The following is a 27503-nucleotide window of genomic DNA, read 5'->3' as shown; positions in this document are numbered from 1 at the left end:
CCCCAACACACACACACACACACACAGAGAAAACAACAGGGAAAGGGGGCTTCCATCACTCAGTGCCAAAGCAGAGTTGGCATTGGGGCACACGAAGCCTTGAGTTCCAGTTCCTGCCCTGCCACAAGCAAGGAGTTCAGAGTGTTGGACTCAGTTTCCCTGTGTGTAAGAATTAAGGGATTGGTGGACACTCCTCGGTTCCAAAGTCCTAAAGATGATCCTGACAATCACCTTCACACCCATCCCACCGCTTCCTGGGGCCGGTGGTTGGTTGCCACATGTTGAGACAACTTGAGTAGAAACTCTACAGACAGTCAATGACTGCGAATGGGACAAAACGTACTGCAGGCACATCAGTAGGGATCATCTCCAAGAGACATAATTATTCAGAGGTCAATGTCAAGGTCCTAGACATAGGTCCTAAACCTACTTGTTGGGCAGCCTGGTGAGTAGGAAGAAAAAGTGGGGTTCAAGGTCACACCGTGTGGCTTAGGCAAATCGCATAATATCTCTGTGCTGTCTATAAAGAAAAACTACATATATCTATAAAATGGAAGCATGTGTCCCACTACTTTGGGAAATTTTTTCTTCCAAGAATTCTGTAGATGAGCAAGCTCAGAGGGCAGCAACACCCTACCTACCTGGGACAAGGTGGGAGGAATCCCACTCATCTGCCCTCCTGACACCCTGCTGGGCACAGGGCTCTGGAAGAGGGAACCACTAGGAAGCCTCCAGATCAGCTCTCCCAGTCCAATGTCCCTGTGTCATACGTGTAAGAGCTGTTGATTGTCTGCAGTTCCGCGCTTGGGCCATGAAAGATGCCATTTTCGGTACCCTCCTTCTTCGTCCTCCATGGGATGCTGGAGACACAGGAAAACTGAACTCTTCTTGGGCTGATATTTACTGATTATCATAGCCAAAGAGGACATGGAAACGGAGGCAGCTTTGAATGCAAAGACAACCTACTTTGGAGGGTTTTCTTTCTTTTTCTAGTAGGGCAGAGGCTGAGGTTGACAATGGGGGAGAGAGCCGCAGCTTGGGAATCTGGACAGAGGCTGTGACCAGACCCGCATGGGGAGAGCTGCTGTAATCAGATGCTTTCCCCAGCTCCTCTCACCATGAGGCCACTGGTGGTAGTAGATGAGAGAAATTCCAGGCAACTCTCAAGTCTGAGATAATGGCTCCATCCAGCTCGCTGCTTCCTTTTCCCCAACAAACAGAACCCCGTTTTATGGTTATCAACTGAAAACAGTATAAAGCCAATGAGCTCAATAAAAATCCTCAGACATAAACTGGAACTGAGCTAAAATGAAGGGAAATGAGTGCAAATAAATGTTTCTTATCGCAGGCTTTAAATAGTTCAAGAACATTTTAGGGAAGGAAAGACATCCTTTCTAGCAAAGGGCCCCTCGGCAGGGAGTGCTGACAAAGAGGCGGCTGCTGTTTCTTATCTTGCACTCCCTCTAGGCCACCAGTGCTCCCTCAGGCCTGGCTGGTCCGCCTGCACTTGAAGCTGATCAAGAGATGTCTGGGAAAATAAGGGCACGGCTATGGCAACGACACCGGGAACCCCCAACTGGACGCCCATCAAGTCGGTCACTCTTTTGGAGTTCTCCCCTTGAGAGATTTGGAAGCTTCCCACAGTCAATCTACCGCAGGAGAAAAAGTCAAGTTCAATCTCCGCAGATTGCCATCTTTTCAAGGTCACGGTCAACCATATATATATATATATATATATATATTTTTTAAGACTTTACTTACTTGTCTGTTAGGCAGAGTTACAGTGACAGAGAGAGACAGAGAAAGAAAGAGAGACTCTTCTACACGCTGGTTTGCTCCCCAAATAGCCACAACAGGAGCCTGGAATTCCATCTGTGTCTCCTGCATGGGTGGTAGGGGCCCAGGTACTTGGGCCATCTTTTGCTGCTTTCCCAGGTGCATCAGTAAGGAGCTGGATTGGAAGTGGAAATGGGACTCGAACCGGTGCTTAGATAGGATGCGGACACTTCAGGCAGTGGCTTAACACGCTGTGCCTCAATGCCACTACCATGTATTCTTTTTTTCTTTTTTCTTTTTTTTTTACAGGCAGAGTTAGTGAGAGAGAGAGAGAGAGAGCGAGAAAGGTCTTCCTTTTTCCGTTGGTTCACCCCCCAAGTGGCTGCTACGGCTGGCGTATTGTAGCCAGCGTGCTGCACCAATCCGAAGCCGGGAGCCAGGTGCTTCTCCTGGTCTCCCATGGGGTGCAGAGCCCAAGGACTTGGGCCATCCTCCACTGCACTCCCGGGCCACAGCAGAGAGCTGGACTGGAAGAGGAGTAACCAAGACAGAATCCGGCACCCCGCCGGGACTAGAACTCGGGGTGCCGGCGCCGCAGGCGGAGGATTAGCCTATTGAGTCTCGGCGCCGGCCAACTACCATGTATTCTAAAAGCCCAATAAATTTGCAACAGATGACTATACAGAGTCCTACCTGCCTTGTGTCTTTCACGCCCAAAAATAGAAGAGAAGGAACTCACTGGAAGCTGATGCCACCAGCAAATATGACGCGAGCGGGCTCCATCCTTACTAGTTACATTCTATGACAACTTTTTTGGTAGGAGACATTGCCTGATGCGTGAATCTTGCGATAAAATTTCCAGAAACTTCTCTGTGTCTGTATCCCTGGCCTCTGCTCCCTTCCCAAGGGAGCAAAACTAGAAGCACCAAGGGGATCAAATAACGAAATGGTTAGGGACAGAGCTGCTAGGAATTAGCCGTTACCCTGCAGGAGACCCAGTGAAAAACTAACCCCGTTAACTATTTTTAAGCCTAGTGACTATTTCTAAGAATGAAATTATTTGGTTGAATCTTAACCGCCTCCCATGTTTTCTTTTGTAATTATTCAGACTGTGAATGTTAAAGATCTGATCTTTAGAAAAAAAAAAAAAAGCCACGGGAAAGAACAAACATTATGCACAGGAAACACTGGAAGATATATGTTAAATGAATGAATAAATGAATGAGCAAGGCTCGAAGATAATGATGAAATGATGAGGGGTCGTAGTGCAAATATGTAAAGAGAATTGGGGGCAACCAGCAATCGTAAATTATCGTATGGGCCAGGTTCGACTTTCGTGACCACCTCAGTATTCCAACCCCCAAAGATGATCCGTGTATGTATCACCACACTCATTACACTAAGTGACACAATTACACTAAGAGGCCATAGACATAAAGAAGGTCTTGAACTTGAATGCTAAGAAAAAGTGTGACATTAAGATCAGAGTTCCTTATGTCACCCATGGGACATATGCCGAACACGGGCACATCTCACCACTGAACTCCAGTTGCCCCACGCTGGTGGCTGGTCATTGGTCACACGTTCTGTGTTCAAACTAATAAATAAGGTTGATTGCAATGAGGGGATTGGATCTCATTAGCAGACTTACATTCATTATTATTTTGCTTTATTACTAAAATTAGTTTGCATTCGCAGGCATCCATCCAATGATATCAGGTTGAACCACCCCAAATGCTTCCCAGGCAGGAGCAAGAGGAAAGCAGGTCAGAATTTAAGTGCAATGTTTATCACGGATGATCAAAGAATCGGTGAGTGGCCGTGATCTCTGGTTTACAGAGATGAGTGTTACCCTCTGGGGACTTGCTATTGATTTGGACATAAAGTGCACAGGCACAAAGTCTACATGGATATCGCATTCTTGGCCAAAACGAGAAATGCATCCAGAAGTTGTTTCTGCTGAGAGATCCCGAGCTTCCTTGAGCTGGTCCCAAGGGTGTGTGGGAAGGAAGAAGTCTGGAATCAGACACTGAAGTTCAGGAACATGAACACAACCTACCCAAGGAGACAGTCACTGGACCACTGAGTCCAGACTGGAGGGTGTTGTTTTTGTTATCAAGGAATAATGGGAAATAGACTGGAAAACAGGACAGAACTGCCCTCATTCTCCCCACCTATTCCTCCACCGTCTGAATCCACAGACCTCGCTCCTTTGCCAAATCTAGAAATCTTCACAGACTCTTAGAATACTGAACATGACCTTCAAACTCCTGTGCAAGGCACATGGCCTTCGTCCAGGTGAATCCCAAGTTCCTCCCTGGCTCCCTTCCAACCGCTCCTCCCAAGTCGGCTTCACCCCGGCTCCTGGTAGCTTGCAGGTCCCCCAGTGGGGACAAGGAGGCTTCTTGTCCCCAGAGAACCTGCCTCCTGCTGGAAGATTCTCGCTAATACATTTCTGGGCGGCCCTGCCCTAACCGCCATTTGTAGGCATTCTCCCTGAAGACACAGAATTGCTATAAGCTTTATCTATCTGCTATGATCACCCTCCAGGGACTTAGGACTGGGCCTTCTGTGCACTGTGGCAAAAAATAAGTGGTTTTGAGAAGAATGAAAGGCAAATGAACACAAGAACAAATGCTAATAGGATGCAGATCTGACCTCAGACAGAAGCCGCATGAAAACAAGTCAGGAGTCGGGGAGATGGTGTTTACTGGCAGCGTTTCTTAAAGAGATGTGGGCTCTTCACTGACTTCATAAGGATCAGCCATTTAGCCTGGCAGTTTAGCCGCCCATGTTCCTGGCTGCAGTGCCTGGGTTTGATTCTCGGCTCCAACTCTCAATTCCACCCTCCTGCTGGATGCACACCCTGGGAGGCAGCAGGCCATGACTCAAATAGCTGGGTCCCTGCCACCCTTGTGGGAGACCCACATAGTATTTCTGTGTGCTCAGTCCTGGTCATTGGGGAGTGAACCAGTAGATGACAGCTCTCTCTCTCTCTCAAATAAAATTTTTAAAAATTAATGAAAAACTCCATGAACCTGCTGAAGAACAATGTAACAAACTGGAAAGGCATTTGGAATAAGCAGAAAGTGTAACGGGGTATTTCCAGTGGAAAACTATGCATAGTTTGGAGTACACCCTCCTGGTTATCTGATTCTAGCTTTTTACTGCCTTTGAGATCATTTTGTAACTCTGTAAATGATAGACAGCAATAAACCAATATAAAGTAGCTCTTGACTATAGATATGCAAACAAATTCTTTTTGGAGGAGGTGCACGGAACTTCCCAGCTCGTGGAAAAATTTATTTGTAAATTGAAATCCACATCCCCTTGAACTTCAAATAAACTTGTATTCTTTCGACTTCTTCTTGGCACTGAAGCTAACATCTGCCTGATTCCCTCATTAACAGAGAGGAAAATAAATTCGTCAACCTGGTCACCGTGTATGTAGATGAGTTATAATCCTAAACTTCTTTTTAAAGAAAATACACCTTTCAACAAATAAAAAGGCTAGAGTAACTATGTACTACTTGTAGGGCGCTGTCTGTGCAGTGGCCACTCCCCTGAGCCATCCTTTCAGGGCAAACCTCCCATCCGAACACCAAACACAGTGACAGTATCTCTGGAGTAGCTTTGTGTGTGTGTGATTTGTGCGACCTGCTGCTTATCTTTTTGCACCGGCCACAAAGAAGCTGTAGGTCACATCCATAGCATGTGAGAGAACAGTTCTTGGGCCGATTCTGGGCTCCATATATCTCCTCACTGCGGGTTTTCTTCTTTTCCGCTCATCACTTGATGTGTTTGTTGCTCTTTACACATCATTAAAAAAAAACACCGTCAGTAGTTTTGGCAGGACTGCTGGTTCTTGGCCTCATCACAGCCAACACGAAGCCGTCTCCACGTCTCTGGAGGTCGTGAAGTTTTCCTTAGTGGGCACAGAGAAAGGGGTCCCCTTTCCTGGGACCCTCCTGCCTCTGAAGACAGACAGTTCTCTGCTTGTTCAAAACAGAAAGGGCGCTGTGAAACAGCACAACAGAATTGTACCCTTGCTGGCTGCAACAAGGCCTCTGCGGATCCCACAGACCAGGACCCCAGGGCACAGTTCTTCAGCTTTGAGGAGGCACAGAGAAGCCTGGAAAAGAGATGGGCACACACAGCATCTAGGTGGACCTGGATTCTCAGCTTCAGGGCTCACAGACCCTGAAGGGTCCAACAGCTACACACTAGGGACAGGTCAGCTGTGCCTCGGGCCACAGCCTGTCTGACAAGGTCTCTGCTGGCCAGGGCAGGAAGGATAAGGATTCCAGTCTCATCCCTACGGGAGGCTGGCACCACACGAACACTCTGTGAACCTTGCTCACCACCCAGATGATCTTTATGAGGGCAAACCTTTGGCACTGGAGTTAACACAACCCCTGGGGTGCCTAGAGTTCTGGCTCCACTCCCAATTTCAGTTTCCTGCTTATGCAGACCCTGGGTGGCAACAGGTGATGGCTCACGTACTTGGATTCCAGCCACCCACATGAGAAACTCAGATGGGGTTCCTGGCACCTGGCTTCAGCCCGGCCCAGCACTGGCTGGGGCAGGCATTTAGGGAGTGAAGCAGCAAGAGGAAGATCTCCACTGTCAGTCTCTGTCTCTGTCTCTCTGCCATTCAGATAAATAAATAGAATTTTAAATGCTCTGGCTGAACCAATTACATATGGGATATGCCTTTGTATTTTATTTATTTATTTATTTATTTATTTGACAGGCAGAGTGGACAGTGAGAGAGAGAGACAGAGAGAAAGGTCTTCCTTTGCCGTTGGTCCACCCTCCAATGGCCGCTGTGGCCAGCGCACCGCACTGATCCAAAGGCAGGAGCCAGGTGCTTCTCCTGGTCTCCCATGGGGTGCAGGGACCAAGCACTTGGGCCATCCTCCACTGCCTTCCCGGGCCACAGCAGAGAGCTGGCCTGGAAGAGGGGCAACCAGGACAGAATCCGGCGCCCTGACCGGGACTAGAACCCAGTGTGCCGGCGTCGCAAGGTGGAGGATTAGCCTAGTGAGCCACGGCGCCGGCCCAGCCTTTGTATTTTATTAAACATGAAAATGATGAACCGGTACATCAACAGGTTCACTTGGTTTTGTAAAGTTATAAAGACACTGCCCACTATCACCCTCCAAGCACAGGCCCCAGAGAAATAAGTCTGCCCTGGTGAAGAGTAAAAAGACTTCCCTGTCAATCAAGAGATGGTCCTCTCTCTGCCTTGGCCACAATGATGCCAGCTCTCTAAGACCTGCAGCAACCCACAGCCAGGGGCTGCACACCCATGACCCTGCAGGCTCCTGAGCAACATTCTCAAGGGACTCCCCCCCCCCCATTTTAAAACAGGCTGATGGAGCTTAGACTCTGCATCGCCAGACTAAGTGTTGGGCAAGGGCAAGGCAAGAATTCAGACCGCGGAATGGGAAGCTCTGAATCCCGTGTTTCTAAGAATTTCTGAGCCCAAAACACTCCACCGTAGTAACCACCCCACTTCTGACCCCCTCTCTAAAGGGGTTTCTACCTTCCCACCTTTCTGACAACCAAAAATAAAAAGGTTGGCTTTATACAGGTTGGGATTACACTGGCTATAAAATATAAAGCAATAAACAGTTCTTCTCTCTCTTTCTCTCTCTCACACGCACACACACATGCCATCAGCTCTCCATGGCTCTTGGTTCTGCATCCATGGACCCAACCAACTGTGGAAAGAAAATATTCAGGAAAAAAAATTGCATCTGTGCTAAGTATGTGCGGACTTTCCCCCTTTGTCATTATTTTCCAAACAATGCAGTGTAACAGCTACTCACACAGCACTTACATGGTACTAGGTATTAAAAGTAACCTGGAGATGATTTAAAGTATACGGGAAGATACTTAGGCTCGAAGCCGATACTATGTCATTATGTACAAGCGACGAGCATCTGTGGATTTTGGTATCTTCAGGGGGTCCCAGAGCCACTGAGGGACAACTGTATATGAGAGACAAGATATATACGATACATCCATAGAGAGATGAGAAAGACTTGGAGAGTGGAAGCTAAAGCTCGTACCTCTTCACTGCACATCTGCCTTTACACTTTCATTTTAGCTCATTTCCCACCCAACCGTACTGAAACCAACTAGCTCCAAACGGAAAGCAACTAGATCGGGCTTCCCAAAGCACGCCCCCGCACCTGCCACAGCCCCTCCTCCGGGCTGTGTGCTACAACCCTGATTTTTTCCAACTGTGTCACTATTCCACAGAAAGAAGCAGCACTTGCCCCAAACCCTGGGACCAGGATCGCAGGCTGGAATTGCCCAACGCAGCTCAGCCAACAGCTGGAAGCACGCAAGGAGCCGAATTTCACAATGATTTGGTGCACAGATGATCCTTCTCCTCTCCTCCACCCCTTTGCCTCCACCAAGGGTGGAAAGGAGCTAGAGGGAGAGCCGATAGTGAGCGCTAAGGGGCTTGAAGTCACAGCTCAGTCCATCTTCAGGAGAGGGGAGGCACAGGAAACAGCTCCAGGCTGAACGAGCCTCTCAAACCAAGAGACAAACAGGCTCATAAATTAGCCCTGGAAGCCATGAGCCAGGAGTGGGGGAAGCAATCAACCCAATAGGCGGCCTCCCTTCTAGCTCATTAACTGTTGGAGATTACCATCATATGGGGAGTAGCCTCTCGGCTGGAAATTAAATTAGCCCAGCTATAAAGCAGGAATGCAGGGTGGGAAGCGTCTGATGAGCCAGCCTTCTGGGGTAGAAGCGCTACCACCACCAAATGCCCTCCCGGGTGCCATCCGCCCGTCCAGCGCCCCAGCTGGCTCCTCCTGCACAACTGTGGGACGACAAAAGGGGGCGAGACGTTCTGACTTTGGGTGTGCAGATCAAAGCCCAGCCAACAGGGGGGTCATTCCCAGTAAAATGACAAGAGATGGTTTCATGAGATGGAAGCGGCCAGAAATTGTGCATCCAGGCATAAAAACAGATTGGAGAGGAAGAAGGAAAGGAGGGTGGAGGACCTGGAGGGGGAATGAGAGGGCCTGGGAAGGGCAGGGGTGCTGGGAATACACTCGTCTGTTTCCCAGTGCCGGGTCTATGCGCTAAGCCACATAAGGAGCACATTTGGAGCAGGTGTGTGCCTGCTCCCCCACCTCTTAATGACCAGTTTGGGCCTTGTGGCTGGAGCAGCCTGTCTCTGCTCTCAGCTCCTAGGAATGCTTACAGTGAGCTCCAGGACTGTGCCCCTTGAAGGTCTGAGGAGCTGGGAAGTGGACTCTCCCATCCCACGGTTTCCTGCTAATGAAAAGCTCCACGCAGACAAACAGAGAGCCAGCAGCTCGGAGCACACAGACCCGGGAACACATCCTAGGCCAGCTCCGGCACCGACATATTTTCTGAATTTCTGTCGTGGAAACCTCCGTGCCTTTTCACACGTATTCCTTCAGCCCAGAAGCAGAAAGCAGGTGACGGCTCAAGTTCTTGGGTTCCTGCCACCCACACGGGAGACCTGGATTGTGTTCCCAGGTCCCAGCTGGGACCCCCAAGCCACTGGGGCATCTGGGGAGTGAACCGGTGAATGTGAGCTCTGTTTGTCTGTCTTGTCTGTCTCTGCCTCTCAAATAAAAATAAACCTCATAAAAAAAAATAGGCAACTCAACAATATTTGCTATGTGAGCAAATCTTTGCAGTCCCAACACCTGGCGCACAACAGATGCTCAGTAAATTAATAAAAGGAAGATGCAATTATATGGAAGGAAACTAAAATCAGTGGGAATTGAAACACCGAGCCGCCGAGAGCTAGCTGACATCAACTTGACTTCCTCCCTGAGAGATTCCTGGCTTCCAAATAAATGGAGTAATCCCCAGGGGGTCTTCTCCCATGCCAGTGTCCTCTGGAACGAAGTGACGTGGCACTGCCCTCTCTCTACCCTCTGTGGAATCCAGAGAAGCCAATGGATTTTATAGCCGAGACCAAACTGCACCAAATCTAAGTCAGAATGTAACTGACAAGCAACCAGCAGCTGGGAGATGCTTTGCGAAAGTCACATGTTCAACAGGAGCCGGGTGGGGCCAACCGTTCAGAACCTCAGCTGGCTGCTGCACCAGCACCGTGCAGCCACGCTGGGGAGAACCTCTCCCTGCAGCCCACACGCCAGACGCCCACACATGGGACTGATCAGCCACAAACGGCTCCCACCGCGCAGGTGACGGGCTCTTGCACTTCCCGTCCCCGCAAAGCCACCATCTGGGGGAGAAGAGGTGGCTTGGATGGAAGTCTTCAAAAGCCAACGAGAGCTCATTTTCGAGGAAGCTGGCACATCTGCTCCCTTGGCAAATGCTCTTCCTGATGGAGCACAAAATACTCCAAAGCCTGTTCCACACTTCTGTTTCTAGCTGGGACTGGAAGAAAAGACAGCCCTAAAAATAACTGCTCATGGCTCAACATTCCATTGGAGGAGACAGACGGGGAAAGAGGCCGGGCCAGCACAGGGGGCCGCCCAGCTCGCACCGGCAGCCCCTGGCCGGGACAGGTGTACCGTGTACACAACTCCCAGCCTCTCCCGTCTGTCCTCCAACCAGAAATAGAATCTGGCGCTAATATATGCTTAGAAATGCACTTCAAAGCCAGACCTCATCAAGAGTTGCAATCACCTGTAGCATGGAATTTTTCCAGGATGGAGTTGGGTTCCTTCTCGGTGAGTGATGGAAACAAGACAGAATCACTTTGGGAATGTGAGCAGTCAGCAACCAACTGTGGCTTCTCCAGACCTGCTTGGCATCCCTGAGACACAAGGGCTGAGGTTCGCCCTGGACCTGCCTGGCTGGATCGGGCAGCTACAGCACTTGGTGCTCCCTGGTGCTCCCTGGCCTCTTGCTTACTCTGCCAGCTGAGACACCCTTGACCCCGCCGCCGCCAAGGAATGCCAGGGGTGCCCTCTGCACACGTGCTGGAGGGAGAGGAGGAGGTTGGTAGGGCTCAGCTTGCGGGAAGGATGGCTCTCTCTCCTCCAAAACTTCAAACTGCAGAACTAAGGCCATTAGGGACAGTTGTCCAAGTCACCAGGGAGGCGACAGGGACAGGCACAGGTAGATTCTGCAGCAGGAGTGAGCCCAACCCACTATAGCTTCTTTAGGTCTCCCTTTCCCTGCCCTCACAGTTTTTCCCACATTTTTCTCCTGGCGGGGGGGGGGGGGGGGGCGTCCTCCAAAAGTTCATGGGAAATGCATATTATGAACAAAACTATGCATGGATTTCCAATTTTTTAGCACCAAAATATAAACTTTTTTTAAAAAAAATTATATTTGAAAAGCAGTATTACAGGGAGATGGGGAGACACACACACACACAGAGAGAGAGAGAGAGAACACTTCCATCCATTGGTGCACTCCCCAAATGGTCACAACAGCTGGGGCTAGGTCAGGCCAAAGCCAGGAGCCTGGAACTCCATCCAGGTCTCCCACGTGGGTGGAGGAGGCCCAAGCACTAGGGCCATCTTCCATTGCTTTCCCAGGTGCATCAGCAGGGAGCTGGGTCAGAAGTGGAGCAGGTAGGGCACGAACCAGCACTGCTATAGGATGCCAGGGCCACAGACAGCGGCTTCACCAGCTGTGCCAAAGTGCCAGCCCCTAAACTTATCTTCTCATTCCACGTCTCCATAAACTTCTTGAAGTGCTCTCGTATATGCCTCTCGCCACGACTAGGAGCTCCTGGAGGATTCAGACAATGGCTCAACACTTTGTTTTCCAAGTCCTTGTTCACTGCAGGACCCATTCTTGGTGTCAAAGGAGCTGGCGGATAAAATCACAGATGACTGAATGGACGGCAGACAGCGCATTATTCCATTAGCAGTGGCATCCAGATGTTCTGGCCAGGCACTGGCAACAAGGCTGCCTCGTTATTTCCTGATCTTCACAAGGCCCCACAGAGAGAGAAGGCAGGTATTAAATATCCCTGTAGAAGATGCGTAACTTTATAGGAAGGGAAGTGTGATAAGAGAGAGAAGCTAGTAGAGTATACCCAACAGAGAAGCCCAGGTTGGTGTGAAGCTGTTCACCTCTAGACCACGTGCAGTGCCCTTGGCAGGTGCAGCAATGGTTCAGGGTGGAGGTGGGGGGTGACCCAGATAGGAGGAGCAGAGGGTAAGTGCATCGAGAGATCGCAAGATCAGCAGACCAAGCTTGGAGTGCGCACAGGGGAAACCCCGAGACTCCTGTAACTGAAGTTGGGTACAAACAGGTAAATCAACCCCCATCTCGTTCCACTCATCTCCTTTCCCAGAAACACCTAATCTGAAAATTACCTTTGTGTCCCGGGCTGTGTGACTACAGAGCTTTCTTTAAGTGTTCCCCTTGGCTCCAGACACAGAAAAGAAACGTGCATTTTTGTTTTTCTTTTATTTCTTTGCTTTTTTTTTTTTAACATACTGGCTCTGTTTTCAACTCAAAGTTGCCGATGTCTACGTGTAGCATTCCCGTTATTTACGAAGACCTCCATGGTCTGTGCAGAGTGACCAATCATCTTGGTGCTTGCATGGGAACACGTGCACGCGTGCACACACACACACATACCACGGGAGCTGCCCTGGGCCAGGCAGACTGGGAAAAGCTTCACCTTTTCCAGCACCATCAAACATCTTGCTCCATAAACGGCACCGACACGGAAGCCCCCGGAAACAGACATAAGCTGCTTGGAGGAAAGCTGAACCTGCAATTAGCCTGCTTAGGGAGCAGCAGCAAGTGCAGGCTTACTCACGAAGCTCCTGCAAGACCTGACTTGAAAGCTTCAGCAGCCAAGTGTGGGATCCCCACCTTGACCTCAGCCACTTTCTTCCCAGAATGCCCCACGGACTGTAACCCCAGGGCTGGGCCAGTTCTCATCCTGCGGAAGGAGGCGGGGCTCAGATAGACACCACAGGTCTGCAATGACATCTTCAGCAAGAGGATGTGCGGGCTCTAAGAAAGGAAGAAGCAGGCAGCCTACTGCAGGGGTGGAGGGGGCAGGGAGAGAGGGAGAGCGAGATCGGGGGTCAAACTTCCGGTTCTGCAAGAAATGTCTGAGGGTCCAGCCTTGTGGCATAACAGGTGAAGCCATCGCCTGCAATGCCGGCGTTCCATGTGGGTGCTGGTGTGTGTCCTGGCTGCTTCACTTCCCACCCAGCACCCTCCTAATGGCCAGGGAAATGCAGCAGATAGATGATGGCCCAGGTGCTTGGGCCCCAGCCACCCATGTGGGGGACCCGGATGGGGCTCCTGGTTCCTGGCTTCTGCCTGGCCCAGCCCCAGCCATTGTGGCCCTCTGGGGAGTAGACCAGTGAATGGAAGATTTCTCTCTTTAACTCTGATTTTCAAATAAATAAATAAATAATCTTTAAAAAAAAAAAAAAAAAAAAAAAAAAAACCTCTGCTCCACCAACAGCCCCCAAAATGGCACTCATACCCAACAACACTCCTCAGAAGTGTTATTAAGTTAGTTCCTAAGAAGTTAACTAACTTAAGTTAGAAGTGTTGTTAAGAAGTTCCTAAGGCCGGCGCCATGGCTTAACAGGCTAATCCTCCGCCTTGCGGCGCTGGCACACCGGGTTCTAGTCCTGGTTGGGGCACCGGATTCTATCCCGGTTGCCCCTCTTCCAGGCCAGCTCTCTGCTATGGCCCGGGAAGGCAGTGGAGGATGGCCCAAGTCCTTGGGCCCTGCACCTGCGTGGGAGACCAGGAGAAGCTCCTGGCTCCTGCCTTCGGATCAGCACAATGCGCCGGCCACAGCAGCCATTGGAGGGTGAACCAATGGCAAAAAGGAAGACCTTTCTCTCTCTCTCTCTCTCTATCCACTCTGTCTGTCAAAAAAAATAAAAAATAAAAGTTCCTAAGAAGGAAAAGAGAACTCTGCCCTCAAAGAGAAATGCTAGGTTCCACACAATTTTTTTTTAAATATTGATTTATTTATTCAAAAGGCAGAGTTACAGAGAGGCAGAGGCAGAGAGAGAGAGAGAAGTCTTCCATCGGTTGGTTCACTCTCCAAATAGCCACAACAGCCGGAGCTGCACCAGGAGCCAGGAACTTCTTCTGGGTCTCCCACATGGGTGCAGGGGCCCAAGCACTTGGGCCATCTTCTACTGCTTTCCCAGGCCATAGCAGAGAGCTTGATGGGAAGTGGAGCAGCCAAGATTCGAACCAGTGTCCATATGGGATGCCGGTACTGCAGAAGGTGGCTTCACCCACTAGGCCACAGCACCGGCCCCTTTATTTTGTTTTAAGAGAGAGAGAGGGAGGTCTTCCATCCTCTGGTTCACTCCCCAGATGGCCGCAACAGCCAGAGCTGTGCTGATCTGAAGCCAGGAGCCAGGAGCTTCTTCCGGGTCTCCCATGTGGATGTGGGGGCCCAAGCACTTGGAGCATCTTCTGCTGCCTTCCCAAGTCACTAGCAGAGAGCTGGATGGGAAGTGGAGCACCTGGGACAGGAACCGGCACCCATACAGGAATGCAGCACCAGCGTGGGAAGCTTAGCCTACAATGCTGGCCACAGACTACTGCTGTTGAAGAGATAAATATGTAACCTGGGAGTAAGCACTTAAAAGCTATTATAATTAATTTGGGGACAGGCATTTGCTATAGCAGTTAAAATGCTGCTTATCATGCCCACATCCCATATCAGAGCACCGGGGATGGACTCCGGGCTCTGCTCTCCATTCCAGCTTCCCTGCTAATTTGCACCCTTGGAAGCAGCAGGTCATGGTTCGAGTTCCTGACACCCACATGGGAGATGTGGATGTAGTTCCTGGCTCCTGGGCTGGACCTGGCACAGCCTGGGCTCTTGTAAGCATTTGAGAAGTGAACCAGCAGATGGGAGATGCCTCTCTCCCTCTCTCTGCCTTTCAAAAAAAAAACTGTCATGGCTAAAATCTCCAAGGTCATGATCACTGTGCTCATTGGACAGGCAGAGGCCAGTGTGGGAAAGCTGAAGGCATGAGCTGTGTGCCGGTCACACACAGTAGGACAACATATTGGTACACAAGGACAGCACAGTTAGAGAGAAAAGCTAATGCCGAAGCCGAACAAGAATGTCCAGGACACACTGGGTGGAGGAAATCCAATCCTGCAATGTGCAGACTCGAAAAAAGTGGGGAAGTGGCATAGCTCCCCAGTCTGGTAATAACAAATGAGTGACGCTTAGGCCAAATGGGAGACAAAAAGGGACAGTGTGTGTGTGTTGGGGGGGAATCTGGCAAACAGAGGCAGCTGCTCCCCATGCCAGCCAGCTGTTGTCATCCTACAGGCAGGCCCCAGAGTGTCCGCTCCTTTCTAAAAGCAGCTGGAAATCAGGACTTCCATTGTGACATCTCCCAGTCTCCCCGTACTGGCAATGAATTTACACGTTTTTAAAGTTCTCTGCATTTTCATTTCTATTCAGTTCCACACTGGCAAAGCTAACCTGTGGCAGCACAAGAGCGTTTGTCCTTGGGACAGTGGCAGTCATCAGGAGGAGGCAAGAGAGCACCTTTGGGGGTTCTTAAACTGCTCACTCTTTTTTTTTTTTTTTTTTTTTTTTGAAAGGCACAGAGACAGACAAAGATGTATCGTTCATGTGCTGTTTGAGTTCCCCAAAAACTTGCAACAGTCAGGGTTGGGCCAGGCTGAAGCCAGGAGCTCCCATCTCCATCCAGATTTCCCATGTGGGTGTCAGGGACCCAAGCACCTGAGCCGTGACTGCTGCCTCCCAGGGAGCCCATTAGCAGGAAGCTGCCATAAGAAGTGGAAAGGCCAGGATTTGAACCGACGCTCCGACATGGGATGTGGGCATCCCAAGCAATGACCTCACCACTGTGCCCCAGGCCTGCTTCATGCTGGCTCTTGGTCTTGGCACTTGTTACTCACACACTTGTAGGTTCACTTTGGGAAAAATTCACCGTGTTGCACACTTCCGACTTGGGCACTGTTCTCTAAGTATGTGGATAAAAACTTGACTCAAATAACCCATAAGTCAGATTTACAGATACAATAATATGATGTCTGGGATTGCATCCAAAAAATACTGAAAAGAGAGAAAATGCAACACTTCCTTAGAAATGATGGCGGGAAGCTTGGGAAAGCTATAAAATAAGGCTGTGCTGAAAAGTGGTTAAGAGAGTAGAACCCACATGAATGCTGCAATCTGTGAACATCATTCAGTCCTGAAGCGGGTAAGGGCAGGTGACCGGCAGGGCCAGCACGCTGCAGAAGAAAGACCAAGTTCTTGGTCAAGGACATGAACTCAGGGTGGGCTGAGTCTTCTCTTGGGGATCTTCCTGTGCACAGCCAGCCACTGGGGACCAGCACAGAACAAGCTGCCTCCCCAGGTGGGGACAAGGGTGCTGAGGGTGTCACAGGCTGCAACAGGAAAGCAGTGGCCACAGAGAGTACGTGGGGGAGCATTCCCAAAATGAGAGTCTGAGTAGCATGGGTGTAGTGGGCAGCCTAAAAGACCAGGGGGGAGAAGAGGCAGTGCTGGGAAAGGGGGGACTGGCTGGAGGCCGTGATCAGAGGAGGGGAGCTGAGCGCACAGGTGCTGTGGTTGGCGCAAGGGCTACAGGGATGACCCGGAAGTGATGGGTCGGTGCAGGGAGGGCACGGGTGAGCACTACCACCATCAGCGCCTAAGTCCAAGCAACAATATGGCCTGAAAAGTGAGCTTAAAGCGGCCAAGAGCTCGTAAGCACAGAGACAGAAAAGGAGAGAGAAAAACACATTTAATCTCAGGAATACTTGCTGTGGCAAAGTCTGTCTTTGGAGCAAACGGAAGGGAGGGGAAGGAAGGGGAGGGCCTAACCAGGTCCAGCAGAAACACCACATTGCATTTCAGTCGTGAATAAAACCTCCAAGTTGTGGGGTTGGGAGGGCCCTCGGGAGGCATTCCCTTCTCCTGTGGGTTCAAGAGGCACAGCCACCTACAGGTACAGCTGCACGACCTTGGGCAACCTTGGCAAGCTTCCGTTTCCTCCTTTGAAACGCAAGGAAATCACACAGGAAGGCTCGCAGTTGAGATGAAATAAGCGCCTGGCCTTCTGGCCTGCCCAGCAAGCCCTGGCTGGCTCAGACAGAGAGGTTTTCCTTCTCCCTGTTGCATTTCACGTAACTGACACTCTTGCCCCTTCTTTCCTCCTTTGCTCTCTTTGGAAAGCGTGCACTACAAAATCACGTTTAGAATTTTTTACTGGGGCCTGCGCTGTGGTGCAGCAGGTTAAGCCACTGCCCACAGTGCCAGCATCCCATAAGGGTGCCAGTTTGTGTGCTGGCTGCTCCACTTCCGATCTAGCTCCTGATGATGCACCCAAGAAAGCAGCAGAAGATGGCCCAGGTGTTTGGGCCCCTGCACCTACATGGGAGACCTGGAGGAAGCTCCTGGCTCCTGGCTTCAGCCTGGCCCAGCCCCAGCTGCTGAGGTCATTTGGGGAGCGAACCGGCAAATGAAGGATCTCTCTGTCTCTCCCTCACTCTCTTTGTAACTCTTCTTTTCAAATACAAATAAATCTTACCAAAAAATAAAGATTTTACTATATCATCAGCTGCTGCTGCTTCTTAAAACGACTTTTAGATTTATCAGTGATCTGGCAAGACGAATGTGGTTTTCGTTCTTACATCAGTGCTTAAATGACTTTGAGATTTCTTTAAGCCTCTGGATTTTTAGTCCATCAACTACGACAAGCTCTTCAAGGACAAGTTCATGGTTCTCGTACTTCCTCTGGGCTCTACAAGTACACATGCTCCAGGCATGGAGAGAACAGTGGAAAACCAACCTAGATGGCACTACAAAGGACAGCACGTATCATTCTACACCAGCCCAAGCCCATAGAAGGCAGGACACCAACAGCAGACCCCTGCATCGAGGCTGGACCAGCAGTGTGCGTCCACCAGCTGCTGTAACACGTGCCACGCTGGTGGGGGATGTTGAAAGGGGAGGAGATTGTGCATGTCTAGGGGTAGAGGGTATACGGGAAACCTCTGCACTTGACTCGGTTTTGCTGTGAGTATATAACTGCCCCCCCCCCAAAAATAAAACACTAAATCTATTTTTTTTTTAAATTAAGTTTCTGTTTGAGAAAAGCAACCTTGGAGTCTTCACCAACATTGATCGTGTATGTGTCTGTCGGACACGTTTGTAGTTTTCACTAAACTTGTGTGATGCCGGTGAAACGCTTGGCCATTGGTGTAGGGCTCATTGCTTCTAAGACGCTCGGATTTGCCACTTGAACTGGAAGGCGGCAGACAAGCATAAGGATTTTTTGAGCCCCACCAGCTGATAGATTTTGACACTCAAGTGGTCACTCGAAGTCAAAAAGATCAAACTGGGTTAACACCGGGTATTCTGACCCTACTTCAGTATCTTCCGCTTGCCCGATGTGAGTTTTGTTGCTGAAAACTGTCCCTTGTTGCTCCATTCTGGTCTGGTCACCCCCTTACCATCATTCAACAATCCTAGGCACTTTTTTGTTTTCCTTCTAAGTGAGACTGACAGTCTCCATGATCTATTTATTCTCTGAATCACAATCCTTGGAAATACGAATGTTGAACGCCATTTCTCATTGGAAAAAAAAAATTAAGTGCTCGCTAAATCACCATTAGGTAAATGAAATAAAGGTAGGGAAACCGGATTTTATAAGAATGCACCGTACAGGAAAAGCCTTAAAATGATCACTCCGGCGCTTCCCCCATTCAGTATTCCAAGTTCATGATAAGGGCGCCCTGGCCTCCCTACCTTGCTCGTCTCCACCCCACCCTCTCCCACGGGGACTCCTCCACTTGGGGCCGCTCTACAAGCCCTGAGCTCTCGTGGGAACAGTCTGTTAACTCGTGTGTCCCGGCAGCGCCAGCACACCCTAAGTGCCTGGAGACTGGGACCACCAGCCGGCAGCGGCAGGGCACCAGGGAACCGCGCATCAAGAGGCAGGGCGGGATTCCAGCCAGAGAGGCAGGGAGAGGGCGCCCAGCGGGCAGCGGGCACCAGGAGTGGTCCGCGGTAGAACCACGGCCTCCAACGGGGACAGCTCACGGGAATGCAAGTAGCCCCCACACCTGGCATTTCCAGGCCATCTCCTGCAAGCAACGAGCACTCGGCGCGCTGCCGGCCGTCCCACCAGGGTCAGCAGCTGCCTCCTAAGAACTCCAGAATCAAGGCTGCTGGTTCCCACCCACCACGGAGGAGACTCCCGCACACCAAGCCCGCCCTGGGCAGCACCCGCGGGACCCTCGGCCGCCGCCCACCCCGGGGCTGGGGCGTGGCTAGAGGAGAGCCACGCCTTCCCCACCTGCTCCAGGTTAGGGGGCGGGCACAGGGCCCTGGGGAAGGGGATGCCCGCAGGTGCGCGTCCGGGGCACCTGGGCGGGGAGGCGGCGGCGGCCGGGATGGAGGGTTCGGGCCCCTCGGCCCTGGTCCAGGTGAGATCAGGGAACGGAACGGGGCTGGGCAGGTAAGAATCCGGGTCCTTGCCATTTTTCATGCCCCCTTGTCACAGGTCATCGTGAGGAAACGAGTGATCTTCTGTTACCTGCTCCGCACGCCGAATCGCCTGACAGGCAGTCATTATGGAAGAGTACACAGCTTCCCCACCACCCCTGCAACAACAGGGAAAGGGCACCGGAGTTCGCCTCCCGCTTCCCGCTTCCAAAGCAAAGGCCGCTCAGGGACCCATTCAGCCGCGACGAGTCTGAGGCGGGAGCGGCTGGACCCACTTGGCAAGGGCGGGGCGCGCTCGCTTCTGCCCGCCCCCTCCCCTGCGCTAGGCGGGGCTTCCTGAGGAGCCCGAACGCCATTGGCTTCTCGGGAGTCACTCTGGCCAGTCCGCGCTGGGACGGGTCCCGCCGGCCCCGCCCACCGCCAGCGCGGGCCGCTCCGCGCAGGGCTCAAGCCAGACAGGTGAGGCCCGAGCGCGAGGCGGGCGGGGGGCGGGGCCTCCGCTGCGGGTCACGTGACCTGGGCCAGCCTCGGCCCCGCCCCCAACGCGGGGAAGCCGTGCCATCTGTCTCTAGGGCTCAAGCAGTCCTCGGGCCAGATGCAGTGATCCCCACGCGACACAAGGGCCGTGCTGACTGATCCCTGACGCCGACGGGTTGGGGAGGCGGGGGGACTCGGCCATTTTCTCCCTCTGCCGGACGGGGCCATGTCCGCGAAGGCCCCTGTGGGCGCCCACGTGGACGCCTCGGGCCGCCTGGGGCCCTGTCGGACGCCTCGGGTGACCCGCCTTGGACAAGGGAGCGTCTCTTCGCTGCCCCACGCGTTCGGACACGAGTTTCTGCTCCCTTCCTGCCCTTGCTTTTGAGGCCACCGGCCGTCGGCTCCTCACACATTGCCCCCCGGGGTCCCATGTTTGCACCTGTTGTGGGTTTCGGATGCTCAGCGGCTGTGGGGGCAGCGACTTGGGGTCCGGAGCCACACGTGGCCCCTCAAGAACTGACCCCTTGGCAAGCCAGAGTCCAGCCCCGGCTGAAATGCAATCCGCTCAGTGTGAAACCAGAGGCTTACTTTTCTCATCTGCCGTATTTACCGGAAAAATGGGTTTTTTTAAGCCCAGCAATGTACCGTGTGTGTGTGTGTGTGTGTGTGTTATAATGTGTACAGATCTGCACTGGAAAGCCTACAGCGCTCTTCTTTATAAACGTGTTTCCAAGTGGCAAAAAGTCACATTTTTTTTAGCCACCCAGGAGCTTAAGCTATTTTTCTAGCATTTTTTTTTTCAAGCCGCAGAAACGTTGTAGGCAGTATTTTAAAAAAGCACTTGACATCCAAATATAAAGGCAATGGATACCGCTCTTATCTGTGTAGAAGAAGTGGATTTTGTTGGCATAACCTCTTGGTTGCAATGTAGATTATTTAGGATGATGGTACTTCTAAAGTACTCCTCGTGCCCTAAATTTTCCCCAGCTTGCTTGATGAGAAAAATCAAATTAAAACTTCGACTGAACCTAACATCAGTTTTATTTGATGTAAGTTTTATTTTGGCATAGTTTGAGAGGGCTTGCAGAATCAAGATAACTTTTCAAATATATGTATATATATATATATATATTTAAAAAGTTTCATGCTCTACTTACAATTAGTTTTCAAAGATATCAGTATCTCATTTCTCTTCGGTCATGGTAAATGTTTTCATGTGAGGTAGGCGGCATATTGTTTTCATTACCCTGGAAAATATGCCACATACTTGGGAAATTCATTTTGCTGGGATTCCTGACCATGCCAACAGCCTGGGACTGAAATTTCTCATCCTGTGTGAACGCATCGACTGTTAAATGAGAGAGGTAGTGCCCTATTTGGAAACTAACTCTATTCACAGCAAAAGAAATGCTCATTATGTTCTGCCTTTAGTGTGGACATTCTGTGTTTTCTGCCAATCAACTGAATTTCCATGTTCATAGAGTGAGAACATAAAGTATTCAAAAAACCGAGAAAGCAGCAGGCAAGCAGTCCCAAATCTCTTTAAATAAATGCTCCTCCCTGATTTAAGACTAACAGTGGTCTTTTTTTTTTTTTTAAATTTCTGGTGCACTTTCACTTATAAATAATTTTCATGATTCAAAGAATTCATTTTAATTCATTTTTTAATAACCAGAAAAGCCTATGTCCTAGCACATGTTTTCAACAAAAAGGCCAATTAGCATGAGTATATGGCATGAGATTTTGTGTCAGTTTTTTTTTCACAATATCAAAAAGTTTTCCGTCAAGCAAAAATAAGACACCGAACTAGGAAAACAGATACCGCGAGAGGTCATTTAAAAATTAGCGGGGCAATTGCCTTCATAAATATTAGTCTACACTGAATTAGAATTTTTCCATAATTAGGTTCCATTCTAAAATTCAAAATCTAATTGAGTCAGCATCCAAGTCGTAATTGTTGTGTTCTATTTTGATAAATACTTTTAAAGACACAGGCTGCAACCTAATTTTAAGAGACCTGATCAATTACAATGTATCATTTGAAAGACAATAAGTGAAAGTTAACACACAGGCTGCAGCATTTTATTTATCTAAAACAAATAGGTGGCTATTAAATATTGACTATTTTATTAACTCAAGCATCTGGGAAAACACTTATGATTAGGTTAATTTATGTTATATTTTCCCCTCAACTTGTAAAAGATTAATCAACCATTTTATGGTCTAATTTAGGTGCCTAATTAAAAACAGAGTTCAGCACATGCTACACTGTCTTGCTAATAAATCCTGACAGCTTTGTAACATGACGGTTTGTATTTCAAATTGTTGCATACAAATGTAGATTTTTGATCTTCACCCAGCAGCTTGGAAAAGAGCTGGAAGCTCCGTTTAAACTCCAGCACTGAAGAGTGCAATTACTTCAAAACAGATCATCCCCAATCAGATCTTATCTTAAATTTCCCTCCGGGAAGCCAGAAGCGTTCTTTGTCATCAGGTTTTTAGACCTAGATTAAGAGAAGAGGGGGGTGGGGGGGGGCAATTAGGCTTCTCGGCATTTGTTAAAATAAAAAATGTGGACAAGATTGCCATGTGAGATGTCTCAAGTCACTGGGGTTTTTAGAATCTCATTCTAAGAGACCTGCTCCGAGTGTTGGCTGTATGAGTGTTCTGTTTAATATGTACAAATTAATTATTCAGCCTTCACTGGAGGCAGTATTTTGAATGAATACATTAATTCCCAAGAAGTTGTGGACCGTGTCATTTAACCCTATGTCCCCCAGCACCTCCCTGCCTTGAAAAAGGGCAAATGGCAGAGAATAAATCCACTCCTCGGGCGGGCGAGGACCCTGGCTGCGTTCTCTCAGCCTCTTGAACTGGAGGGAAATTTGTGTCATTTTAATGACTCCTTTGATTCTGTCGTGCACGGAGACATAAAACTGCCACAGCGGTGTGGGTGCCTTCACTCCGCTTCTAAACCAACTTTGGATGTTACTCACCGAGCCTGTCTGGGAGCTGATGCTCTTTTAAAATGACTGACATCATAATGCCCGCTGCGGTCACCGCAGGCACCTCAGTCAGAAGCCTGTCAAAAACGTTAAACCCAGCTCTGAGCTCCTCTGTAGCTTTGCCCTGTTTCCAGCTGTGAGTCCTTGGGCTAGTTGCTTAACCTCTCTGTGCCTGCTGCTGCTCCTCCTCCGTAAAAGTCCCTACTTCACAGAGCTGTAATGAGGATTAAATTTGCTAATCCTGTAAAACTTGAAACAGTGGCTGGCACACAGGGAAAACACTCGGTGAGTGTTAGCTAACAGTATTATTAAACCACACACACACGCACACACTGCACTTGGTTTAATGTCAGCCACTGAGTTAAAACGTCCACCTATGTGTACCACTCAAACTGGGGAAGGGGAATCCAGGAGTTTCTGTCCCTATAAAAATCTCAGCCACGTTTCTGTATAACCAATAATAATATTTGGCACACTTAATTCACAAAGTGAGGTCACGCAAGTCCATGAAAATCCATCTACAGTTAAAACAGATTAAAGGTAAAAAAAAAAAAAAACTTTAAAAGTTAGATATTAAATGTTCGGCTAGTCCAAATTTCAATCAAGATTCCAAGCCTACATGTCCAGGGATGTGTCTTCTCCACCCCTTGCAAATGGCAAGTTCTGCAGAACCACACCCCCCCACCCCAGTTTTCAGATGTTTCCCTACCCCCCCCCCAGGGCCGGCAAGCCACCCCGAGGGGACCCCCACCAGCACCTGCTGCTGCGTTTGGAAGGTTGATTCCATAGGGCCGGATAATAAACTCGGGGAAGAGTCCCAATCGCAGACGAAAACAAACTGGGTCAGGAGGCTGGGAAAGCAAAGGTCTCCCCGTGCCGGGTGGCAGGGGGGTCGGGGTTCCAAGGCCATCACGACCTCTCTGGATCCGGCTGCAGGGGCGAGAGTCTCGTTGGAGCCGGAATCCCATTCCGAAACTCCAGGCGCATCCGTCGGCCGCCCAGGGCCCCCAGAGCCGCACGCCTCGACCCATTAAACCGATGAACGAGTGACCCTGGCACCCAGCCGTGCGCGCCCGTGGCTGTGGGTCTCCCGCGCTGTCCCGCGACCCCGTTCCTAAGACTTGCCCCAGCCTCGCTTCCCAAGGGCCACTCTCCCGGGTGATCGACCGGGCCCACCTCGCGCGGGCCGCCAGGCCTAGCAGAGCCCTGGGGCACGGCAGCGAGGCCCAAAGGCGCAGCGTGGGCGCCGGGAATCGGGATACTGCGCCTCGGGCCGGGAGTCTCTGTTTAAAAATCGCCGCCTTTGCTATAATTCTGAAGCCAACACTTCTTTTTCCAGACAACTACACTATTCTTGATTTATTTAAAAAATGTTTAACCTAAACAGATAGCATTAAAGTTGTTTTTTCTTTAAAAAAAAAAAAATCCACTAGCCCCGCGCTCCGGGGACGCTGCGTTTGGGGCCGGTGTGCAGCTTGCTCCTCCCGCAGCACGATCCACGGGGTCACGGCCGCGCGGGCCTGGTGCTTCCCGGGGCGCGACCGTCCGGCTCGGGAGGATGAAGGGGTGTCCCGGGGCCGGCTGCGGATCCCGCAGGTTCAGCCGCCCCCGCGGCCGCTAGCAGTGCAGACGCAAGCCGCGAAGCCCGAGGGTCTGCAGTGCGTCTCCGTCCCTTACTCTGCGTTCCGAGGCCACGAAAAGGAGAGCGGCAGGTGGACGGCAAGTAGCCGGCACGACCTGGCGCGATCCGTGATTCTCCAGCCAGTACCCCCCCCCCAACACTTGTCTGATCCAAGAAAATAAAAATAAATAAATAAATAAAAGGAAAAGAAAAGAAACCCGGGCTGCCTCCAGCTGTGGCCAGGTCCACCTTGGAAGGGCGCTGGCCTTCTCCCGGGACGGGGCGATGGGCGTTGTGGAAGCGGTGACAATCGTATGGCCGCAGCGACGACCGCACACCACTGGGGAGGGGCCCAGCGTGCGCTCCCCGGCTTTGCGCCCATTACACAGATGGCAGCTCAGAGGCGCGCTCACCGGACCAGAACCCTGAGCCCCGTGAGCGACTCCTCGCAACAACAACAAACGCACAGGGCTGTGGGGCCAGGGACTGGGCGAAGCCCTTTAGAGCGCGGGTTTGGGGGCGAGAGGTCGGCCCCTTCGGCAGTCTCCATCCTATCCGAGTCCCCACGGTGGGGTGGGGACAGGGAGCGGGGTGGGGGTGTGAAGGATCCCCGTTTTCCCTTCTCTCCGTTTTGTTTCCAGAAGTCTGCCGCCTCTTGGAAGCCCACTGGGCCTGGGGGGCTGGCGGGGACCCGCGCGCGCGGGCTCGGGGGTTGGGGGGGGTGGTGACCGGAAAGAAGGGGACTCCTGGAGCGGAGACGGTGTTTGCAGACCCCGGAGTCTGGCAACCCCTTGCCCACCCGTGCGCCTTGCCCGGGCTCTGCCAAACCACCTCTCCCCCAAGGCCCGGGAGCTGCGGGAAGCCGTGGGCAGCGGTCGCGATTCTATCCCTTCGGACTGGAAAAAGACATTTTGGGCAGCCGCCACCTCGAAGCTACTCTGGTTTCCCAATCCTGGATACCCTCACCACCATCCCCCCCCCCAAAAAAAAGTCTTTGTGCCCCCGACGTGTCAAGAGTCCGCGGAGACACGCGTTCCTTGCTCTTCGCTCCCCCCAGCACCAAGGCCGGGGTAGGCGGGAATCGGGTGGGCCCTGCCCGGGGGGCGCCGGGAAGCCTTCAAAGCTGCGCGCCGCTCACACCGGCTGCAGTGCGCGCCTTTGCCCGACAGAGACCAGCACCGCTCCACGCTCCGCGCGCCGCCCGCCCTAGCTCACCCTCCCGAGCCTGAGACGGTGGAGCCGAGCGCGGGTGCGACGCCCCTCCCGGCCCCGGGAGCCAGGAGCAATGTTAACTCAGAAACCCACAGCCTCCCTGCGGTCTCGGCAGGACGCTGTCGCCGCCCGATCCCCTAGAGTCTGGAGCGCAGAAACTGCTCAGAAGTTGGTGCAGGGAGCAGGCTGCGTCGGCGGGGGCGCACAACGCTCCTCCCAGCGTCCCGGGGGCTCCGCCAGGAAAAATTAAATCCTGGCGACCCTGATTGATGCGTATGGGGCTGCAACGCCATGGCTAGAGGGCACCCTGCTTCCCCAAGCGCACACCCAGTCGCTGCCCCGTTGCCTGTGGTTCTTGGGCACCGCGGACCACTGAGCCGCCGGCGCTGCGCCAGAAGTTTCTCCGGGTCGTGGCGAGAGCCGAGCTGGGCGCACCCGGCGTGCGCTCGCCCCCTCTGCAGCCTATGCCGCCGCCCCGCGCCCTCGCCCGCTCCCGCGCGCACTCACCGGTACCAAGCGAGGCCCTTGTCGTAGCTGCGGTCGAAGAAGTGGGGCTCGGCGCCCACGGCGCGCACGTCGGGGTGCACGCGCAGGAACTCCAGCAGCGCCCGCGTGCCGCCCTTCTTCACGCCGATGATGATCGCCTGCGGCAGCTGCTTGCTCCCGGACCCACTAAAAAAGCTGGAGATGGGACTGGGGGAGTCCGGCGCCTCGGGACCCTGCTCTTCCTGGCTCGCGGCGCCCTCGGCGGCCAGCAGAGTGGCCGGCGGCGCCCGGAACGGCAACCTGGGAGGCGTCCCGTCCGCAGCGGTGGCCAGGGCGGCCGGCGGGGCGTGCGCGGCGCGGGAGCCCGAGCCCAGGAGCAGCCCCGGCGCGGCGGCGCAGGAGCCGGCGCACGAGTACAGGAACATGTAGAGCCAGACGCAAAGCATGGCGAAGAGCAGCGCGAGCTTCCTCCTCACCGGCGGCGGGGGCGGCTGCGGCTGCGACAGGAGCCGGCCCGGGACATCGAGGCAGGAGCGGCCGCCGCTCAGGCGCTGCCCCATGCGCTGCCCGCGGGCGCGGCCAGGGGCATGGCTCAGCACATGGCCAGGGTCCCGCCGGGGCAGTGAGCGCAGAGAGGGCTCCCCCTCCGCGGCTCGCTGGACGCTTATTGCCCCCGCGTGCCCGCGGTCAAAGCGGCCGCCGCTGCCGCCGCTGCCGCTGCTGCTGCTGCTGCTCCCCAGGTGGCGGCGGCAGCTGTAGCGGCGGCGGCTCTTGACATGTTGTCCCGGGAGCAGCCGCAACTGGAACGCCAAGTCGGGGCGGCGGTCAGTGCTGGCCCAGGGGCTGCTCCTGCGGCGCCACGGCCCGCTGCGGGCTAGCAGAGCCCCTGCGCGCGCTCCCCGGGAGCGCTCGGGACGGTGCGCACGGCTGCTCGCCGGGGCTGCCTGCTCGCCGTTCTGAGCGCCCCAGTCTTGGAGAGCAGCCCCGGCGGAGGCTGCGGAGGAGAACTGCGCAGGACGCCAGCGAGCAGACCGAGGTGGAGGGGGCGGGCCCGGCCTTGCGGAGTGACGGGCTGCTCTTCCTACCAGAAGCGGCGAGCACCACGCCGAGGGAGGGGCTTCACCCAGGACTCAGCAGCCAACCCGCTCCCGGGGCGTGGAGGTGTGGAAAGAGTTGGGGGCGGTGCAGTGCGGCTGGGTGAGGCTATTGGCTTCGGGGGCGAGGGGCGGGCTCATGGGGGCGGAGCCAGGGACTGGTGCCAGACACAGATGCTGGGACGGATGCTGGAGTTGGCCGAGCGCTGGGAGAGGTCGCACCCCAGCGAGGGGCGCACTCGCGTGCGTTTCCGCGATCGCTCCCTGGGAGCCAGCCTGCGCTGCCGCTGCCCAGATGCCGGGACGCGAGCCCCGGTCCAGATGTGTCTCGGGCGCGCTCCCCATGTGTGCGCTGCAGGGTAGGGGAAGGGACTGGAGGAGGCAGGGGCGCCCGCAGG

At 52.6% G+C, this 27503-nt stretch overlaps 1 protein-coding gene across 1 annotated transcript in view; it reads right to left on the bottom strand.

Annotated features, from left to right (window-relative positions):
* The window catches only part of LOC133776784 (heparan sulfate glucosamine 3-O-sulfotransferase 3B1), a 45008-nt gene extending 17962 nt beyond the window's left edge, over window positions 1–27046 (bottom strand). The window contains exon 1 of the mRNA XM_062216015.1: window positions 26033–27046. Coding sequence (XP_062071999.1) covers window positions 26033–26571 — 539 coding nt within the window. The 5' untranslated portion in view covers window positions 26572–27046. The remainder of the gene's footprint in view (window positions 1–26032) is intronic.
* Window positions 27047–27503: the final 457 nt, after the last annotated feature.

The sequence above is a fragment of the Lepus europaeus genome, chromosome 18 (assembly GCF_033115175.1).
Source record: "Lepus europaeus isolate LE1 chromosome 18, mLepTim1.pri, whole genome shotgun sequence".
NCBI classification, from domain to species: domain Eukaryota; kingdom Metazoa; phylum Chordata; class Mammalia; order Lagomorpha; family Leporidae; genus Lepus; species Lepus europaeus.
The sequence above is the reverse complement of the archived record's forward strand: the minus strand, read 5'-3'. Positions and strand labels throughout refer to the sequence as shown.